Raw genomic sequence first — 20,459 nt, forward strand, 5'->3', positions numbered from 1 at the left:
AGCATTTCGTGAGCACCTACATGGCCATTGTGTGGCAGTCCTCACAGACAACACCATGGCCACATTCTATATCAACAATTAAGGGGGAGCTCGGTCATCCCCCATGCCAGGAGGCCATTCGCCTGTGGGAATTCTGCATAGTCCACTTGATATCTGTTGGCATTGTTTCTCCCAAGGGTCCAGAACACGCTGGCAGACCACCTCAGCAGGTCCTTGCAGCCTCACAAGCGGTCGATTTTGTCCAGATATCCATCCACTTCATCTTCCTGAGGTGGGGGTTTCTCCAGGTCCATCTATTCGCCTCGCGCATCAATCGGAAGTGTTCTGTTCTCTCCAGGGGCACTCTCAGGGTTCCCTATCAGATGCTTTCCTACTTCCGTGGAAAGACCAGCTGTTCTACGCCTTCCCTCCATTCCCGCTGGTACACAGGGTCCTACTCAAGCTGTGCAGGGACAAGGCACACATGATTCTGGTTGCCTCAGCATGGCCCAGGCAGCACTGGTACACCGCACTCCTGGGGTTCTCGGCAGAGCCTCCGATCATGCTCCCACTGTGGCCGAACCTGATCTCGCAGGACCATGGATGACTATGTCACCCCGCCCTGCAATCACGCCACCTTACAGCATGGTGGCTGCATGGCTACCTCGGTCGGAGTTACTCTGCTCACAGTCGGTGCAGCAGGTTGCGTTAGGAAGCAGGAAACCCTCGACTCGAGCCACATACCTGGCTAAATGGAGGCATTTCTCCTGTTGGTGCGAGCAGTGTGACACACACCCATTGCAGGCATTGATACCTCTCATCCTAGACTCTCTCTTATCCCTAAAGCAGCAGGGCCTGGTGATACCATCTGTCAGGGTGCACCTGGCAGCCATCTTGGCTTTCCATCCAGAACTTGCTTCCTCCGTCTTCTCCAACCTGATGGTAGTTAGATTTCTGAAGGGTTTAGATTGCCTCTCCCCACAAGTGCGACAACCAGTTCCGGCATGAGACCTTAATCTGGTCCTCTCCAGGCTCATGGGGCCCCTGTTTGAGCCAATGGCCACCTGCTCATTCCTTTACCTATCTTGGAAGACAGCCTTCCTTGTAGCCATCACTTCAGCGAGATGCATATCTGAAATCAGAGCCCTCGTCAGAGCAGCCATATACAGTTTTTTCCATAAAGACAAGGTGCAGCTTTGCCCCCACCCTGCCTTTCTCCCCAGGTGATATCAGCTTTTCACGTGAACCAGGACATTTTCCTCTCGGTCTTTCACCCGAAGCCGCATGCTATGCGGCAGGATCAACATATGCACATTCTGGACGTTCATAGGGCCCTCGCATTCTATATCGAGCATACGAAGCTGTTTAGGAAAACGACCCAGCTCTTCACTGCAGTGGCCAACCGGCTGAAAGGCCTACTGGTCGCCTCGCAACGCATCTGCTCTTGGATCATGATCCATGCTTGCTACGATTTGGCCAGTGTCCCAACCCCATGCCTCACTGCCCACTTCATGAGGGCTGAAGCCTCATCGGCCGCTTTCCTGGCCCAGGTTCCAATTCACAAGATCCGTAGAGCTGCAGTTTGGTCATCGGTACATACCTTTGCCGCTCGCTACACGTTAGCTCAGCAGTCTAGAGACGATGTCGCATTTGGTTTAGCGGTTCTGCACTCAGCGATGTCTCACTCCAACCCCACCGCCTAGGGAAGGCTTGGGAGTCACTTAATTGGAATCGATATGAGCAAACACTCGAAGAAAAAATGGATACTTTATCTTTGTAACTGTTGTTCTTTGAGATGTGATGCTCATATCCATTCCAAACTCGCCCTCCTTCCCCTTTGTCGGAGTAGCCGATAAGAAGGAACTGAGGGGGCGCTGGGTTGGCAGAGGTCTATATTCAGTGCCATTAAGGCGCCATTCCAGGGGGCTCCACAGCTGACCCACCAGGTGTTGCTAAGGTAAAAAATCAATGATCATGCACGCAGCGCGCACACACCTAATTGGAATGGATACAAGCAACACATCCCAAACAACAACAGTTAAAGGTAACTTTTTTAATATTTGTACTGTAAAAATGCTAAGAAATAGGTTAAAGTTCCATAGTGCAACCTCTGTTATGAAAGTGCAGCTTACAAATTTTGTTACATAACTGCACTCAAAATCAAAACCATGTAAAACTTCAGAGGCTAACAAGTCCACTCAGTCCTACTTCTTATTCACCCAATTGCTAAGACAAACAAGTGTGCTTACATTTACAGGAGATAATGCTGCCTGCTTGTTATTTACAGTGTTGCCAGAAAGTGAGAACAGGCATTGTATAGCACTTCTGTAGCCAGTATTGCAAGATATTTACATGCCAGATATGCTGAACATTCTTATGCCCCCTTATGCTTTGGCTACCATTCCAGAGGACATGCTTCCATGTGATGATGCTCATTAAAAAAAAAATACATTCATGAAATTTGTGACTGAACTCCTTGGGGGAGAATTCTATGTCCCCTGCTCTGTTTTACCCACGTTCTGCCATATATTTCATGTTATAGCAGTCTCTGATGGTGACCCAGCAGAGGTTGTTCATTTTAAGAACACTTTCACTGCAGATCCGACAGAACACAAAGATACTGATGTGAGATTTCTAAAGATAGCTATCGCACTCAACCCAAGGTTTAAAAATCTGAAGTGCCTTCCAAAATCTGAGATAAGGTGTGGAGCATGCTTTCAGACGTCTTAAAAGACCAACACTCCCATGCGGAAACTACAGAACCCAAATCACCAAAAAAGAAAATCAACCTTCTGCTGGTGGCATCCTATGAATCTTTAGCGCATCTGGCATGTAAATATCTTGTGACAACAGTGCCATGAGAACACCCGTTCTTGTTTAGTGTTACCTGAAAGTGAGAAACAGGCAGCATTATCTCCTGCAAACGTAACCAAATGTGTTTGTCTGAGTGATTGGCTCAACAAGAAGTAGGACTGCAGGCTCTAAAATTTTACATTATTTCTGAGTGCAGGTTTTTTTGTACATAATTCTACATTTGTAAATTCAACTTTCATGATAAAGAGATTGCACTACAGTACTTTTAGGTGAATTTAAAAATACTGTTTTTTTTGACAGTGCAAATACCGGTAATCAAAAATAAAGTGAACACTGTATTCTCTGTTGTAACTGAAATCAATATTTGAAAATGTAGAAAATATCCACAAATTTAAATAAATGGTATTCTATTGTTTAACAGTGCGATTCATTTTTTTAACCACTTGACAACCCTACATTTTTATATATTGGGTACATGTTGAATACCTTTTACACCCTCTTCGTTATAAGCAAGTGTTCTTGGTATGGCTTCTCTCTCCCCCCGTCACCCCCCCCCCCCCCCAAAATCATAGTAAGGACACCTTTCCTCTCCAAAAAATGAAGCTTTTGCTCTAGAGCCAGAGCAGTGTCAGTACAAAGTGATCCTTGCACTGCTTTCCACAGTATGCCTGAACTCCAAGTGCTGGGCTGCTCTGCCAACCTGGCCTCTTGTACATTAAGAACTAGACAGATGTCACCACAAAAGCTAATCACTACTGACCTGGTCTGACTCCTAAATGGTAACATGAAATACTCCATAAATCTCATCACCAGAGCCCAATTGTTCTGTTAAAGTTGAGGCATGGCTGCACAGAGTACTGAAAAGGGAGGAAATACATTTAAGCATAGTCTGGGTTTTTTTTTTTCCCTTCTGCCTTCAGTATGCATTGCATACGATTCTGTTGCTTCAAGACAACGGAAAGTTTTTAAAACTCACATTTACAAAAAAAAAATTGCTTTATTCTGCTTCCCACAGGTTTTGTAGTTAATGACCCATCAAATGCAGTGTCATAGCATACAACTTAATATCATGCTGGATGGGCTCAAGTTTCAAAGGTTGTAAGCTTCACACAACACTCAGACTTGCATGACTACAGTACAAAAAAATCATGTAAAATTTCAGAACCATCTTATTTTGGGGAAGGATTTAAGACATTTTTAAATATCAATTCATAGAAGTGGAAGATATTTAAAATGAGATACTTGTGGATTCACACAAACAAGTGCAGTATTCTGTTTAAGAACCAGGTATACACAACAAACCCCCACCTTCCACTGAGAAATTTCTGTTTAAAAAAAAAACCCCAAAACCCTAAATCAAACAGAGCATGGAATTTGATGGCATTATTCTGAGATCTATAGGAGGAGGCAGAGCGAAATGCATTGCACAGGTGTATTAGTGATGCTGAATATAACTAAACCCAACAATGTCAAACTGCTGGCTGGGGCTTCATGTTCCTTAAGGTGTTAGATTATTTATCTCAATTGTTACAAAAAAAATAATCCAACCTAATTAAAAAAGAAACTCATGCTCTCATCACAGTCTTCCACGGAATGTGACTTTCCATTTACAGGTATAACATGTAAGTAGAACTACATTTTCAATGGGTTTAATAACAAAAAAAAGCTGGGTTTGAAGTCTCTGAATGCCCTACCTTTTAAAAGCCATTAGACCAAAGCAGGTTCAAATGACACACCTGTAAAGTAGTTCCTTTCCACATGCTGCCAATCCTGCCACGGACAAATGAGAGATACTTTCATAGCTATAAAGAAATGGATCCGGGGATGAGACTTTCACTAACAGACACCAGATTCTAAGCTGGCTCACAGAGGACCTAAAATCACACTTTTCTTTGGACAATAGAGTTCAAATTGCAGTTACTGTCCTACTTTTTAAAAAAAGGAATCATGGTTGCGCAAAAAAACCCTATCACCTAAATACATTAGTTTCAGCTGAAGCTGTCTTTCATCAGAAACCATAGGATCTGATATAATGAAGTTCTTCTAGGGTCCTTTACAAGAAGAATAGCTCGGTGCTGTATATACTATTACTGCCATACTTCGTCTCGTATCCAAGTTTAACTGTGTGTTCAGCCTTAACGCATGAGCTGTCACATTGCATTTCAATACTTGGCCACCAGAGTCATCTCTGCTTCCCTTGGAACATAAAGTTAGATGCCATGCTGCTTGCAAAGGAGCAAGTCCCTTCTAAAGGACAGCTGGGAGCTGTTACTCCTTAGCATTTTGTTCATCTCCCTCTGCAACGCCGTCATCACTGGCCTCCTTCTCCTCTTTGCTGCGCTTGTTCTTTTTGTGCTTGTGGCGCCGGTGGCTTTCACCCTCTTCACTCTCATGCTGCTTACTGTAATGAGGGGAAAGAGGTAGAGAAACCAGAATCAAGTGTCAGCACAGCCAACTGCCAGGGAAGTTCAATTGTACCTATGACAAAAGGTGCTGACAAAGGATGACATTTGACCTAGAATAAATGTGATAAGAGATCACATATATAGAAATCACATATACAGAGAATGTGATGCCACAGAAAGGTTTCATCAGCACTCCTTCGGGATGCGCTTGTTACTCTTAAATGTCAAAACCATGAGGGAGTTACGCAGGTTGGCCCAACTGGATGCTGATAAATCCTTTCTGCCATGGTGCACCATTATGGTAATCTGTACATGCCACATATTTGACAGAGGCTGTTGTAGGAACAGTTTGTGGCTTTTACTAGGACTATTTTTGGTATTCCTCCACCTGTAAAAGCCAGGCTCCAGTAATATGTGGAGTGGAGGGAATGCAGGCTGTGTAGGGAGTGATGAGGGAAAGGACAAGAATAAATTTGAGAGACTGTTGAAAATTTACCTACACTAGTTTTTCTAGACAGAATCTCTTGGGACTTACCCAGGCTGGAAAGGAAAGACTGATCCTACTGGCACAGAACTGCTGGCTTCCTAACTGGACAAAACAGTCCAATTCTACCTCTAATAAGCCAGGTGTTGGCCCAGGACTGAACTTTCCCCATCCTAGGTCTCAGGCCACAGGACTAGGTGGGAAGGTTCTTTCTTGCTTCCCAAATATGTGAAGGTTTCTCTGCCAGGTTTTGTTTTTCAAAAGAGAAAATGAGCACTGCAGTTGCTCTGCAGGTTAAGAGTGGACAAACCAATGCAGCAGGGTTGTGTGGGGCACAAAGTGCAGATGAGTAGCTCCCAGGGGAGTGTAAATGGAGTTTAGCACATGGATACCTTCACGCAGAGCATGTGAGCACATTCTTATTACAAGCGGCATTCCCAAGCCCAGTGGTGAAGGTGCACCTCTTGCTGAGCACTGAGGTCCTGTGTAAAAATCCCAAGGCTGCAAGTCAGTTTCTAACTTGTTTTAATCATGGTTCCATTATCATAAAAAGAAACCATTCTTGGCATGTTGATAACTTAATACCTTCCCTCCAAGGATCTCACAGCATTTCCTGCACAGGGAGATAAGCCTTCCAGCACTCTGGGAGACAGATATCATCTCCTAGCCAGTCACCCAACACATCAATGGCAGAGCCAGGAACCGAACTTACTTCTGCTTGTTTTCAACCCTGCGCTCTGACCACACAACCATCCTTTGTCTCAAAGGTCTTGAACATTTGAAATGGGGGCTTTGTTTGTAAACATGACAGGTTTTCTTCAGACTTAAATCTAACCTAAAGCAGGTTGAAAATTGCACTGCAGCCCCTTCTCCCACTGCAAGAGTCCCAAATGACATCAGATCTTACCAGCATGATCACCTCAAGCACTAGGCTCCAAAATGCAATTGTAATTCAAAGCCACCTTTAAAAAAACTCTACGTGGATTTCACCATTTACTCAGTGGAACAAACAATTCTCATCCAAGCACTCTGGGCTGCTCAAACAAGGGAGTGCTTGCTTTTAAAGAGAGCAAGAGGAAAATCTATCCCAGCATTTCATTTCCAGCTGGCATTCTGTATCCTAATTCCCTATCTAAGCACTCTAATAGCTTTTGGCATCATTTCAATGGAGTCCACGCTGCTTGTACAGCCACGCGATTTGCTGTATTTCTACTACAACATCAAACCTCTTGGGTATCAGGAGTATTGTTATTTATCTAGCACCAGCTTCCATTTGTTTTCAATTTGGTTTTCACTGTGGTTACCACCCTCCTGTGAGATTCTAACTCTTCCTTTACACCGAGAGCAATCAGTACCTCTTGGAGAAATTAATGTGCATCCTGAAAGATCAGAACAGCATTTTACCTCCAGTCTTCAGAGAGAAGGTTTTTCTGATACATCAATTACATGATGAAGAGAAGGCATTTTTTCCCTCCTCCAGAGAACCAGCCTGAAACACTAAGGCCTGGTTGGTCTACACTATAGTTAGGTTGACGTAAGGCAGCTTACATCAACGTAATTATGTCAGTGTACATACTGCAGCCTTGCTCCCTCCAATGTAAGTGCCCTACTACATCGACATAACTCCACCTCCACGAGTGACCTAGGGCTTCTGTCGGTGTAGTCAGGATGACGCAGTATCCATATAGACACACTGTCAGTTACTTACATCAGCTGTTGGCTGCCATTCTTGACAATTGTTGCTTACAGCTCAACTGTCACCATTGGGCAGGTGGGGGGGCTCCAGCTGGGAACCAGGGTGGTTGACATGCTCCTGGCAGGGAGCAGAGAGCCAAGAGCCCGGGCTCTCGGCCCCCCACACTGCCCCTCTTAAGTCAGTGGAAGGGCTCTTGGAGAGGACATGCACCACCAACACTAGAAGGGCAGCGTGAACATGAACCATCACAGTAAGGCTGTGAGTTGACATAACATAGGTCAACTTAACATTGTAGTCTAGACATGCCCTTAGATCTAAACATCTATCTACACTGTTAACAAGATGCCCATCGCTGTGGTATCTGAGCAGCTCCCAGAATTCTGAAGTGTATTAATTCAGAAGTCAGAGGCTGGATTTTAGGCTTGTTATTTTGTTGATGGGAGTGCTATTTTGAGAAGATTGGTTCAAGAAGTAGTTTACATTTTGCTCTGAAGGAGTGGAGATTCACAAACACACTGATCTGCTCCATGAGTGACCTCTTTATCAGAGCATCACTAGCTCCATTTTAGTGGGGGTGGGGGGCACCCTGAGGGAGATAGTGACTCAGGCAGTATCACTCACCAGCAGAGATGGGACCACCATCCAGATCTCCTGACTGCTAAGCCAGTGCCATAGCCCAGCAGCACACTACCCCCCTGCTCCAGGAGTGAAGTTCAGACCAGTGGATTGAACCCTCCATCCTGTGCACACCCCTTGGAATGGACAGGTCCATTGTTCCAGTAGAGCACAGCTGAGGTTTTCCTTCCTATTTTAAACTGAAATTTTCTTTTCATGGAAGCGAGTCTCCTGGTGCAGAGTCCATGACCAGCAATATCCCTGCTGGGAACCAATGTAGGGAACCTACAGATGGCACTTTGCCAGATCCCCAGAGCTAGCCTTGCTCCTCTAGAATGTACAAAATGAACACACAGTAATACAAAGGAAGCCTTCCCCTACCAAGATGGCTCTGAATCGCTTGCCAGATGCATTACTTATAGGGATTTTGCCTCTCTCTGAAGCATCAGATATTGAACAATGTCGCAGGCATAGGCAATGCCAGAATGGACTAGAGGTCAGGTTTGTTGTGGATATTCCAGCCTCTGTCCTGAGCCAAGATCCACACCCACTTAAAGGGCCCGCTCCACCAACGAGGAATCTTACCGTCTTGAAGACTTATGTTTACTGCTCTCCTCCTTCTCTCTGTGTCTGCGCTCCCGGTGGCGATCCTCCCGCTCTCTGCTCCGATCTCTACTCCTGCGATAATCCCGCTCAAAATCATAGCTTCGCTCTCGACTGTAGTAGCGGTATCGCTCGTCATCACTTCGGGGGAGAGAAAAGCGTACAGTGAGGCATGGGGAGCTGCTAGACAGAGGGGGGAATATGCTACTCATTAACACTTGAGCCTGCCCTCTAATACATTATGAGCTATGTTCGTGGAGCCTGTGAAATCCCAGGGTCTCGAGGGCCTCATCTACTTACAACCTGATCTATATGCAGACCCCCATCCCTCCAAGGGAAATATCACCTCTTGGCAAAGTGCAATGTTGATTTAGACTGCAATTCTCTATTAGCACAATCAGAATAGATATTTAAAAAGAAAAACAAGTCCATGAGCTTAGCGTTTCTTGCTTATAGTAGCTCAGAAGCAACACTGGAGTTCAGATCAACACACACGTTTCAACAAACATTCATGCAACTTTAATGCAAATATCTGTAATAATAAACATAGAAATAATCATTGCCTATTCCCATCCATGGCCCTCCCACAACACACACCAACCCCTCCTACACAAGGTGTATGAGATCTCAACTAAAGAGAATGGTTTAGAGTTTCTATAAGGATGTAAAAGAGTCTGAGGAGTATTCTTATACGTGGGTGTGTGGCAGAGAACCTGGCCTTTGCCCAGGTGGGCTTTCTGGAACACATTTGTGACGCGCCCTCTCACCACTGTTCAGTCTTGCTCTACATTTTCCATAAACTAGAAAGAAATGACCAAAGTGGCCCAGAAACGTAGTCCTTGTATCTCTGCACTCCGCTAGTGCAGGACTGTACACTGCAGCACTCTTGTTCAGGCTACTTGTACATCACTTTGCTTGAGTCTATTTTTATTTATTTACACACAGATATATAAACACACATGTACACATGCCTAAGAAAACGGTACGATGCACACAGAGACCACATGAGCTTATGGTCTGCACCCTTTCTCCAGCCTAAACATCTCACTCTCTTCTATATAAAACTGCATATCCAAAATGCAGACACATTTTAGAATTTCCACTCTCTTCTCCCCTATGCCTGTCTTATAACTCCCCTTCCCCATAAAAATACTGAATACTAAACCCCAAAAAGATCCCCAGTCCCATAGTTGGAAACAAGAATGAAACATTTGGGAAAAAAGCCTGAAATGCTGTTTTGTAACCTACGCAAACAAGTTAAAGAAGAAAATCAGACGGAATCAAAGACAGAGGTATCATCTGGGAACTATCGCCTCAAAAAGGTTTGACTGATTACTGTGACTTGCCCTACCTGGTGAATACAATTTAAGCTTCTAGATGCCAACATACTCTCCAGCAACAAAAAATGCTAGCACAGTGCCTGGAGTGCTAAGCAGATCACATGATTCATGTCCCCAGAATTACAGGAGCCTTACAAATTCCAGTATGTTAACATCCTCATTGCTTCCCTACCTGATCACCTTCCAAAATGCCTGAAGCCTTTTAAAAAAGCTCTCTGTTACAAGAAAACTACCTTGTTTGCTCAGCTCAGTGGCCTGGAAGTTGCCAAAGCAAGCAGCACCCTTTGCCAGGAATATACATATATTTTGGTCATGTTTTCAGCAACTACTGGCATTGCTGGGTGTGACGCTTGTAAAAATATCAACAGTGCTTGTGACAACAGTAACATCACAAGAGCCCTATGGTGGAGAGTGCAAAGCAACTGCACTGAAAGAACAGCAACCGTCTAATCTTCCCTGTGTCTCCGGTTTGCAGCCTTCTGCGCTGAGCTCTCTCATGGCTACTGTCCCCTTAAATCACACTTAATTCCCAGCAAGGTGGCTGTCTCCAGAGAAATGCCCATTGTCATTAAGGGTTTACACTGCATGGCATGTTCACGGTGAACAATGCTCCTTATCCCACAAGCTTTCAGACCATGGGGCTCAGCAAAAGGGGGCAGTTTCCCATCAAAATTGTTACATTCAGTTTTTCAACTGTCATCTTGAAACTACAGAATAGCAGCATTTGTATAGGACTTGTCATCCAGAGACCAAAGTGCCTTACACAAAAGGTGGATATATAATTGGTCATTAGCCCTGTTACAAGCAGGGAAACTGAGGCATGGAGATTATGTGGTTGCATAACAAGTCAACAGCCGAGAACAACCCAGGTGTCCTATTGCTTGTTCTTGTGCTCTAGCTACTGATCAGTGCTGTAACTTCCCAGCAGGACTTGGTGGTGACATGTGAGCACTGAGTCCTTCAATAAGACAACTAAGTGTGGTAATAACTTTCATGCTCTCATCTGGCACAGCCTAGCCCCCTCCCTGGGAGGCCATTGCAGTGTCATGTGGACTACCGTGCTTACTTGTTGTATTCACTGGTAGTTGGAGTCCGGTCTCTGTCTCTCTCCCTTTCCCTTTCCCGCTCCCTCTCTCTCTCACGCCTTGAGCCAGAGTACTCCCAGTGGCTGCTGCTGGAGCTGCTTGTACCCTTATCCACGGTCGTCACCCAGGGCGTGTGGGATGTGGAAATAGGAGGGTAGCTGATGAAACCAGAATCTGCAGTGAGAGAGTAGAACCTTCACTTGTCTGAAGGGTTAGTGCTGACCCAGCGGGGAAAGAAAACATGCTTCTTTGCACCCTGCAACCAGGCCACATTGGGCAGCAATTTCGTCAGATCCTGCAACCTAAGCAGGTTTGGCCTAGGTCAGGTCTGGGATTGGGACTCACCCAGTAACATGTAGGTGCTCTAGTTAGTGGTACTGCTGGATCAGGAAGTGACACTACTCCCTTTGAATAACCACTAACCCAACCCCCACCTCTTTACCCATGAGCCCCTGATTTCCTCCTTGCATATTCATGTATGATATTCTAATGAGTTTTAAGCATCATCTAGGCCAGAAAGAGGCAGATGTTGCTGCAATCACTCCAGGCACTGATTAAGGTTATTCAATTAGGAGCTGTTGACACCTGCCCTCTGTGGATCACAGCTGCCCACTTGGCCATGTTACTGGTCCTCCCACAGGAAGTCCTATCATTTCTTCCTGCTCAGAGGATGCTGGCTGGGGAAGGAAGACAAGATAAAGGATCCTGAGATGCCCTGGCAGTTTCTCTCTTTTTGATCAGCCAGCAGAATCTATGGTTTGGTCTTCAAGATTCCTAGCCAGCTCTGTTAGCTCAGAGAGCAAGAGGTCTGGCCCCTGACCCCTTGCAGGGTTAGGACTGGTGCCTGCAGCAGGTAAATCCCAGGTTCTTGCTCTATCAGAGACATTCAAAGGCTCATGCAGGAAAAGTCTGAAATTTCGCTGGGGGCACATTCTTCCCTGGAAAAAGCCAGGATCACGACTAGGGGCACAGGGACCCAGGGACCCATGGCTGCACTAGAAAGCTTCTCTGTTGCTGACATGGGAGTTGGGTACTGAGAGCAGCTGATATAGGAATGAGAACTATTTAATTACAAGCATTACCTGGGTCAGAGTCAATTCAGAGAGTGCAGTTGATCTAAGACTGTCTAGAACATTTACTGCTAGGCTCATTACCAACGCCCACTGTCAGCGATTGGGCTGGCTGGAGCGCAGACACAGCTTCAAAGGTCACAGTGACAGAGGCATAGGTCAAACTAGCACAAGGGTAAGTTACCAACAACCCTCTGGCCAGCCCCATGCCCAATCAGTTCCACCATCCTGCGGCTTCCATGCTCACCTGCAGAGTTGTATCCAAATGGTGGAGGCTGCCTGTTATTGTAGCTGGCAGGTTGGCTTTGGAGAGAACACAAGGACACCAGTTACTAACATCAGTTACCTGCCATCAGCTTAGCACACAGAGCGGGAACCTGCAATACACTTACTGTTAACTCAATGGAGAAATTAAGACAGGAACCCTCCCCACCCCCCAGATGCCACAAGTCTCCTCCTAACCCCCTTCCTTCTGTTCAACTCCTGAAATCCAAGCTGGGTTCTTCACACCTGCCTGGTCTCCAGGCCAACAAGTTTCCACTCCTGGCTGCTGCACTTTCCCTCCATGGTCCTGGGTTGAGGCTGGATGTGGGATCTGGCAGCAGGGAAAGGCAGGACAGAGTGGAAGGTCTTGCTGAGAGGATGGAGACCAGAAGGGAGGGACTGGCTCTGGCCAGAAGCCCTGACAGTCTCCCCTCCCTCTAGTCACAGATCCTCCTTCCTCTTTGCCATGATGCCCTGTAGTGGCTATACCAAAATTCAGGAAAATGGTCAGTCTTGAAAAGGCCAGAGGCAGTGTAAAAACAGAAGATCATGCTAGAAAATTAGAAGTTAGGAAAGCTTATCAGGGTCTAAGGAAAGGTTCTACTTAGGTTCACTCATGTTTTGGGCAAAACATTGTGTAAATTCATGTAATATAGGAACGAGTTAGTTCATCTCTAGCTGATGGTGGCAGACAAAGATCCTTTGGGGAAGGAAGGAGTGGTGACGAATGAAATGATAAAGATTTTCTTTAATAGCTATAAAGCCATGTGTTATGCTACACAATCACATTTTGCCCTCCATAGCATTTTTCATGCAAGGATCTCCAACCTCTTTTTTTTTTTTTTTTTTTTTTGGGGGGGGGAGGCAGCAATCTGGTAACTTTAGTTATGCAAGATGACCAGAGGTCACATCCTTTCACCTCACAGATGGTTCCCTGAGGCAAGACGTGGTGTGGTGGACTGGGAGCCTGGCAATTTAAGTTATATTCCTGGCTCTGCCATGAGCCTGTTCTGTGTCCTTGGGCAAGACCCTTTGCCTCCACGAGCATTAGTCCTCCGTCATCCTCCCCAATCTGCATGAGGCTAATAATGCTTCATAAGAAATAAATTCACAGTAGCAAAGTGCTCTAAGATCCTTGGATGGAAACTGCCAGGGAAATGCAAAATGGTATTATTAAGAACACAGTGAAAGCAACAATACAGTTCTGAATACTGGTTGCGAACATACTCCTAATATGTGTGAGACATGGCAAGATACCAGTAAACTGACAAACCGGGGGCAAAGTTTGCTGCAACAGATTAAAGCCTTGGAGCAAGAGTTCACTGTAAACCTGGCAATTCATGCTCCCCTTCCAAATCAGATGCAGGTTGTAAGTTACTCTACAAATATTCTAAACACAAACCTAGCGTTCCCGATACCATGTGGCCATGCTGATGGGTCCCCTACTACGTAGCACACCTAGTTATAGTATCCCCACATCCTGCTCCTTAAGCTACCTTGATTCTTAGCACTTCTTAAAGATTCTTTGTGTTTCTTAAAACTGTGAAAAACAGGATAACTCCTATTTCCCTCCTATGCCTCCCACTCAGAGTAATTCCATTCTACTGTCTAGCTGCACTTGGCTGTGTAAAACCAGGATGGAAAATTATTTACTCAAAGGAAGCTTCTGCCTTACCCATCAAGTGTTGGAATGAGGAGAGCTGGTGGAGGAGCCAGAGGTGGAGGGAACAGCCCTATAAATAAAAGCAGAGTGTCAAGATGAGGTCGCAGCAAGCTTACGGTGTGGGGCTAGACTCCCCCAGAAATTAGGCAATTAAAGCACAGTTCTACTCTGAACAGTTACGTTGAAATGGCACCTTCTAATTCCACAAACTCACACCCCTGAGTGTATTCAGAGCCATATGCCCTTACAATTGATCCTCTACTGCTTTTTAATCCTATTTGCCCTACAGAGACAGCACAGCTAAAGAAAAAAGAGCCAGACTCTATTCCAGCTTGCGCACCATCAACAAAATATCAACTCAAGTACAGAGTGAAAATTTCCCCCTACATTAACCCTGTGCAGTCCCATGGAAGACTGAAGGCTTGGCTCTCAGATCCCAGGTTGAAATCCCTAGGGCTGACTGTAAATAGAGTGATGGTTCTATCTGTACAGTGATTTAATGTGACATGCAACATGGAAGCCTACTGTTTTGGGAAAAATCACTTTTCTGACTATAACTACACTGTAGAAGGCAGAAACCATAGTAGGGCAGAACACAAACTAGACAGTTAAATGGATGTTAGAAGTCCCCCACATGATCTCTTTCCACTTTCTAAAAGTGACTTGCATACCTACCTAGGCTTCTAAATCCAATTGACTTTCAAAGTGGCTAAATCACTTTTGAAAATGAGACTTAAGTGATTTTGAAAATTTTACCAGTTTCAAACAACCAAGAAATTCTTGGTTAAGCCATTACCAATGGCAAGGACATCATGCTAAGTGAACTACTAGTTTGTTCCAGTGTAAACGTTTGTTTTCGATGTTTTAAAAGAATGTGTTTTCTTAAGTTATTCTGACACTCAGTCATCAAAATTCCCTTCCCTATTTTTGAAAGATTTTTAATCTGTAGATAATATGACTAGAGAAAGTAGTAACATTTATGAAACTCATCCCTCTAGAGCAGTTGCTATTGTTGAGAGAAAGCACTGATACTTAGTGTGTCATGCACTTTCCTCTAATTACCACAGAAGCAAAAATTGTGACAGGGTATTTTCCACACATTACCCTTTTCAGTTCAATTACTATATATGAAGCTTCCAATGTAGCTAAAGTCTTTTCTTTCCCCTCCAGCCCATCACAACTTTAATCTAGATGGAACCAGAATTGCAACTGGCAGCAGCAGTGCCCAGAAGTAGGTCGGGATTTGTACTCTGCTTGCTAGAGGTGGCATTTCCCTAGATCAAGCCCACTATGAGCAGGGTCCATTTGATAACAAAAAAGAATCCATTCTGCAATATTGTTTACATTGAGATGAGAAGTTCCAATCAGGATCTGAAGCTCTCCAAAAATTGGGGCTGTTCCAGCTTGGGCTCAAGCTTATTTGTTACACTTGGTTTGTTAATGTTCACCAACTACACTGTACATCACGGGAAAGAAAACTTCCAGTGAAAACAGCCATTGCTGCCCCCTTGTTCTCATGTTCTCTCTGAAATCTTATGTGAAGCACTTTGATTTGACAGAAGACTCATCACTATGTGAGATCCCATGATGGCACAAGTTAGGTCTTCTGAAATTTAACCAAGAAGCTTTCATGATGTCCTCTGCCAACCAAAGCTGCTTTCTGGATTATTCTTCCAAGATAAAATGATTGTTTTAAGTGGCCCTATGGATCATTACTGAGCTCTATAAGCTAAACAGCTGAAATTTGAGATTGCACTGCTTATCAGTGCTTATGTTAGCCCAAGTCTGATTGACCTCAAGGTAAGATGCAGCCACACCATTTCATACTTTACTTCAGTGCTCAGATAGGACTATTCTGACTCACCGCCACTGTTAAAGGCAAATCAAAAGCCTACCTGGAATGGGACCTGGTGGTGGCAAGCCTATGGAAATAAGAAAACAAATTTAGTGAGAACAAGAAGAAATTAACATTATTTTGTTACCACAAGCTAATGAGCCTGGTTTAGTAGTATCCGCTTCAAGAAGTTTGTTTGAGGCCAGGTATATTTCAGCAAACAGAATATACAGTAAAAACTGTTCACTTCTTCCCCTCCCCCCGCCCCCCCGTAGTCATCATAAAATGAGGCAGTAAAGACCAAGGAGGCTATTATTTCATCCATCACTCAGACAATGCAATAATGTTCTCCATGGATTAGATCCCCTGAAAGCATATTTATATGGGATCTTCAGAAAAGGAAGCCAGCGAAGAGAGAAGCGCTAGTATAATATGCTCTTGCTGACCTCTTCCAGGCAGGAGACTAGCTGGACGAGGTAAAGTCCAAAGTATTCCAGCGCACCAGTAATAAAGGCACTGATCACCATGATGAGGTTGATTGAGTGGAAGAGGCACTGCCTTGTTTGTAGCAAATGGAAAAAGGTGTTTCAGGCCATTGCTGATGCTGCTTAGTTAGAAAAAGGAATCAATAGGATTCTGACACTGTGCATGCCCTGGACTGTCAGCAGGCATTTAAATGCCCATGAACAAGCAAGCCCTCTTGGTCTTTGCCTGCACATTTTTCTAACAGGCTGATCCAAAACTCCACTTGATGTCAATGACCGATATACATGTAAAACCACAGCAGTCCTGAGTCTAACAGTGATTTTAGCACCAGAGTTTAAGGACTAATTAACTTTCACCTGAGACACTGACTCATGCAACACTAGGTCCAAGAGAAAATGAATGACAAACTCTCCATTCAGAGGAAATATTCTAATCTAATCTCTGGACTTGAATCAACACACACTGCAGAACCAGATGTTTTTAAAGAGAGGATTTTGGTTCTTCTCTAGAAAATAAATACTAATCTAACCCCAATTCACATGCACACTAGTGTCACATAGTGCATCAAGTAGCAGAAATAGCAGTAGAACTTGAGACTCCTGACCCTCAGAGCCCTGCTCTTACCACTAGACAATGCTCTTCCCTTCAGGAATACAATGCAATCCCACTATCTAATCAGCTGCACTCTAAAGTTAGGTGCGAAGCATACACCGATTCATCACAACAACATGTGTTATACAAGGAACCACCATCCACTTAAAATCTAGTCACTCTAAAAATAAATTTAATAGTTTCAGGTCTACAAATACTTAAGTCCCCCTGCTGAGTGGCTTTACAAGCGCTTTTTCCTTTTGTTGTTAACATTTCTCTCCCTCAGTTGCTATTGTATAAGACCCATACAAACATCAGAAGAAGGTGAGTGACTAGCTGTGCAGGAGAAAGAAACTGATTATATGCAAAATAGTGCCAAAGACATAAAGGGGGGGATACCCAGACCAAAATAGAGGCCCCTTCCCTCCATCTCATCAGGTTCTAGCCTCCTAGCCATTATAAATACCGTAGGTAAAAAGTGTTCTGGGAGATGCAATTTTTAAGTTAAGTGTGTCTTCTTAAGTGCTGAGTGCACTCAGCACCATGCCTACCTTCTCAATATCTGTAAGGGAGCACAAACTTGGCAACATTGAGGGACACTGACAGCTTGCCAGGAGTCCATAGGAGGCCCCTCATTTGCACATACATTCACACTGTTGTCTTAAAAGTGAAAAATAAAATGGGCAGAACTCTAATACCTGCTTACACTCTCAGATGTTTATACAAGTAATATCTCACAGTGACACGAGGTATGATAAAATGTATAGGATACACATGTAGAGGAGATATAAACCTTCAGACTTCAGGGCACAAACTAACCACCAACCAACCTGAGTAAGGAAGAAACTTCTCCTCTAAGCAGATTATTCCAGAACTGTCCATTACAGGGTGTCTCACTTTCCTCTGAAGTATCTGTCAGACAGGATCCTGGGGCATCTAAATAGCACACTAGTCTGATCCAGTGAGGCAATTCCTATGTTCCTACCTTCCTTCAAAGATTAAGAGAAATTGCTAGTCTACTTATCCATGTGTAAGAGGCCAAGCACCATGGTATCCAAGTGACATCAGCGACTGCAACAAAACACAGAGCCATTCAAAGGGAACAGCAGCCCTGAAGAGTTTGAAGGCATATATATCCAAAGGTGGGGGGGGGGAGGCGAAGGGGGGGGAGAGAGAGAGAGAGGGGAGGTTCCCCAGCTGTCTGAGTTATCTCAGTGACCTGATACATGGCTGCTCACTTGCCCCTTAACATTTCTTAATTATACTAAAGATTCCTTTGATTTCCCCAAGCCTCAGGTACCTGAACTTCACACACCCAGATTAACACATCAAGCAAATACCTACCTGGAGGATGCAGAGGAGGTGGGACAGAAGTAACTGGAGGGGGAGGATGGAGAAAGTGTGGTGGGGGTGGCCCAGCAATTGGGGGAGGTGGGGGACCTGCTGGTGGTACAAACGGCTGTTGCTGAGGTGGCTGCTGGGGCTGTGATGGTTGCTGAGGCTGCTGTGGGGGTTGTGGCTTATTTCCATGATCTCCAAGAACCTTCAAAACAAAGACAGACAGACAGAAAATAGAAGATGGTATTTTACCCCTTGGAACCTGCAATCAGTGCCTCCTAGTGCTGGCAAAAGGGGCATGTGCCACAGAACCCAAGCACCCCAACATTACAGGGAGGGAGGAAGTCGGGGACAGTCTCAGCCTTTTAGACGCACTACCGGGGAGATGTCACAAGCTCGGCATGCAAGGAAATGCCCTGTCAACAAACATCTTCGCAAGCATGAACATGACAAGTGGTAGAGTCCAAGCTAGCTACAAATCTACTGCTATGCGAGATACCCCTCCCCAAGGGATGCACAGAATTATGACTGAATGGGTCACTTGCACTTAATACCCTTAGGACGAGCCAAAAACCTGATCTCAAGAGGGGTTGGGCACAGCCACTCTTGAGATCAGGCCCCACATCACAGCCCTCAAAATAAGAGCAGCCCCATTCGAGTGGTGATATGCTCTCTTATTAAACAGACAATTGTGTGTCAAAATTTGTTTTTGAAGTGCATCCAATTTGCTTTCTTCATCAATACAACATGGGGTCAAATTCTGCTCCTAGTTGCATCAGTGTAAACCCACCATCAAAATTAACAGAGCGCTGCTGGAGTCACACCAGTCTAACTGGCAAGAGAATTTGGCCGTTTATGTTCACATTGCCACTATTTTCAAGTTCAGTATACAGCATACACCAAAATGATTTGGATATGCAGACACCAGCACTCATGATGGGGAAGAATAAAAAATAATTTACTAAGCAGATTTAGCCTTGATGCACCACTGGGGCCTACCCTTAGTAAAAGGTTTGTTTGCACTTTCCCAACATCGTTACTTTATAAAAGAAGTTTTTTGGGCTGGAGGGAGGCAGTTAGAAAAGAACTGTTCTGGTCAGAAGGTTCTGGGGACTCTAAAAATCCCTAGCTTCTGTCTGCTGAGAATCTCAGCAGAATATGGGCATTAGGTTATATATGGGATGACACCACTGAAGTCAGTGGAGCTATACTGAAGTGAGATCAGAACAGGCCCACAGTTTGTAACTTAATTTTTTCGATGCCTTTAAAAAGGGACAAGTTGTGCAGTCCCAACACTTAGACACTGCAGGGTGAAGAATGTCTAATAACAACTGACATGAATGTTATTTTGAAATGCTGTCATTTTTAAAAAGATACATAAACATTCCCTTGCAGTGTTGGAAACCCCCACACAACAGCACTAGATTAGAGAAAATAACCAGACTAGTTTTACTGTCCAACATGAGAAAAATGTAGAAAGGTAAATGAGAGCAATTAACAGTGAAAGTAAATTGGATTGTTACAATTCTTTCAGATTTAAATAGGAGAACACACTAGTAACAAGGTATGGCTTTAAAAAAAAGGGGGAAAAAACACTAACAAATCCATCTAGGAACTTCACAGTTAACATTTGCTGAACATCATGATAGTAGTTAGGAGCTTGGACCCTCCTGCTCAAAAAAGAGAAGTCCCAGTGTGTGTGTGGGGGGGTGGGGCTGGGGGAAGAGAGAGAGAAACTCTCGATTAGCAGTGCAAGGCTGATACAGTTGAGTTCTCATTCCACCCGCTAGGGGGGCACTGGTATGTGCATATGTTATGATTGGTGATTTATTTTGCAATCTTGACAGTGTTCTTTTAAAACAAAACCTCATGTTTTACAGAAGTAGACAGTCAGGAAAGTGCAGACAATTGCTCAAGGTTCATCTGAAAGTGCATAGGATATCAAATGTTTGAAGACAGCTTGAAGCTGTTTACCTGAATGGGATTTTCCTCAGAGGCGTGTTTATCGCGGCGTCTTCCTTCTACCCTCCTAATAGTGCCTGCCTGTCCACCAATCACATCAATTGTCCCACCCAGCTTCCTGGTACAAAGTAGATATATCTTCTCAGGTTCGGCACAGAAATTAGAAGTAACAGTTTTTCTTTTCCCCCCGACAGAGAGCTCTCTCTCATGCTGGGAGACCTAAAGCAAAA

At 44.5% G+C, this 20,459-nt stretch overlaps 1 protein-coding gene across 2 annotated transcripts in view; it reads right to left on the minus strand.

Moving 5' to 3' along the window:
• Positions 1 to 3,770: 3,770 nt before the first annotated feature.
• LOC127056601 (pre-mRNA 3'-end-processing factor FIP1-like) overlaps positions 3,771 to 20,459 on the minus strand; it is a 31,516-nt gene continuing 14,827 nt past the window's right edge. For both annotated transcript variants that reach the window (XM_050964663.1, XM_050964664.1), the window contains exons 9-16: positions 20,242 to 20,347; positions 18,274 to 18,472; positions 15,914 to 15,940; positions 14,031 to 14,088; positions 12,339 to 12,394; positions 11,003 to 11,195; positions 8,579 to 8,737; positions 3,771 to 5,194 (exon numbers count right to left, since the gene is read on the minus strand). In XM_050964663.1, the coding sequence (XP_050820620.1) occupies positions 5,062 to 5,194; positions 8,579 to 8,737; positions 11,003 to 11,195; positions 12,339 to 12,394; positions 14,031 to 14,088; positions 15,914 to 15,940; positions 18,274 to 18,472; positions 20,242 to 20,347 (931 nt within the window). In that variant the 3' untranslated portion in view covers positions 3,771 to 5,061. The remainder of the gene's footprint in view (positions 5,195 to 8,578; positions 8,738 to 11,002; positions 11,196 to 12,338; positions 12,395 to 14,030; positions 14,089 to 15,913; positions 15,941 to 18,273; positions 18,473 to 20,241; positions 20,348 to 20,459) is intronic.

The sequence above is a fragment of the Gopherus flavomarginatus genome, chromosome 8, assembly GCF_025201925.1.
Source record: "Gopherus flavomarginatus isolate rGopFla2 chromosome 8, rGopFla2.mat.asm, whole genome shotgun sequence".
Taxonomy (NCBI): domain Eukaryota; kingdom Metazoa; phylum Chordata; order Testudines; family Testudinidae; genus Gopherus; species Gopherus flavomarginatus.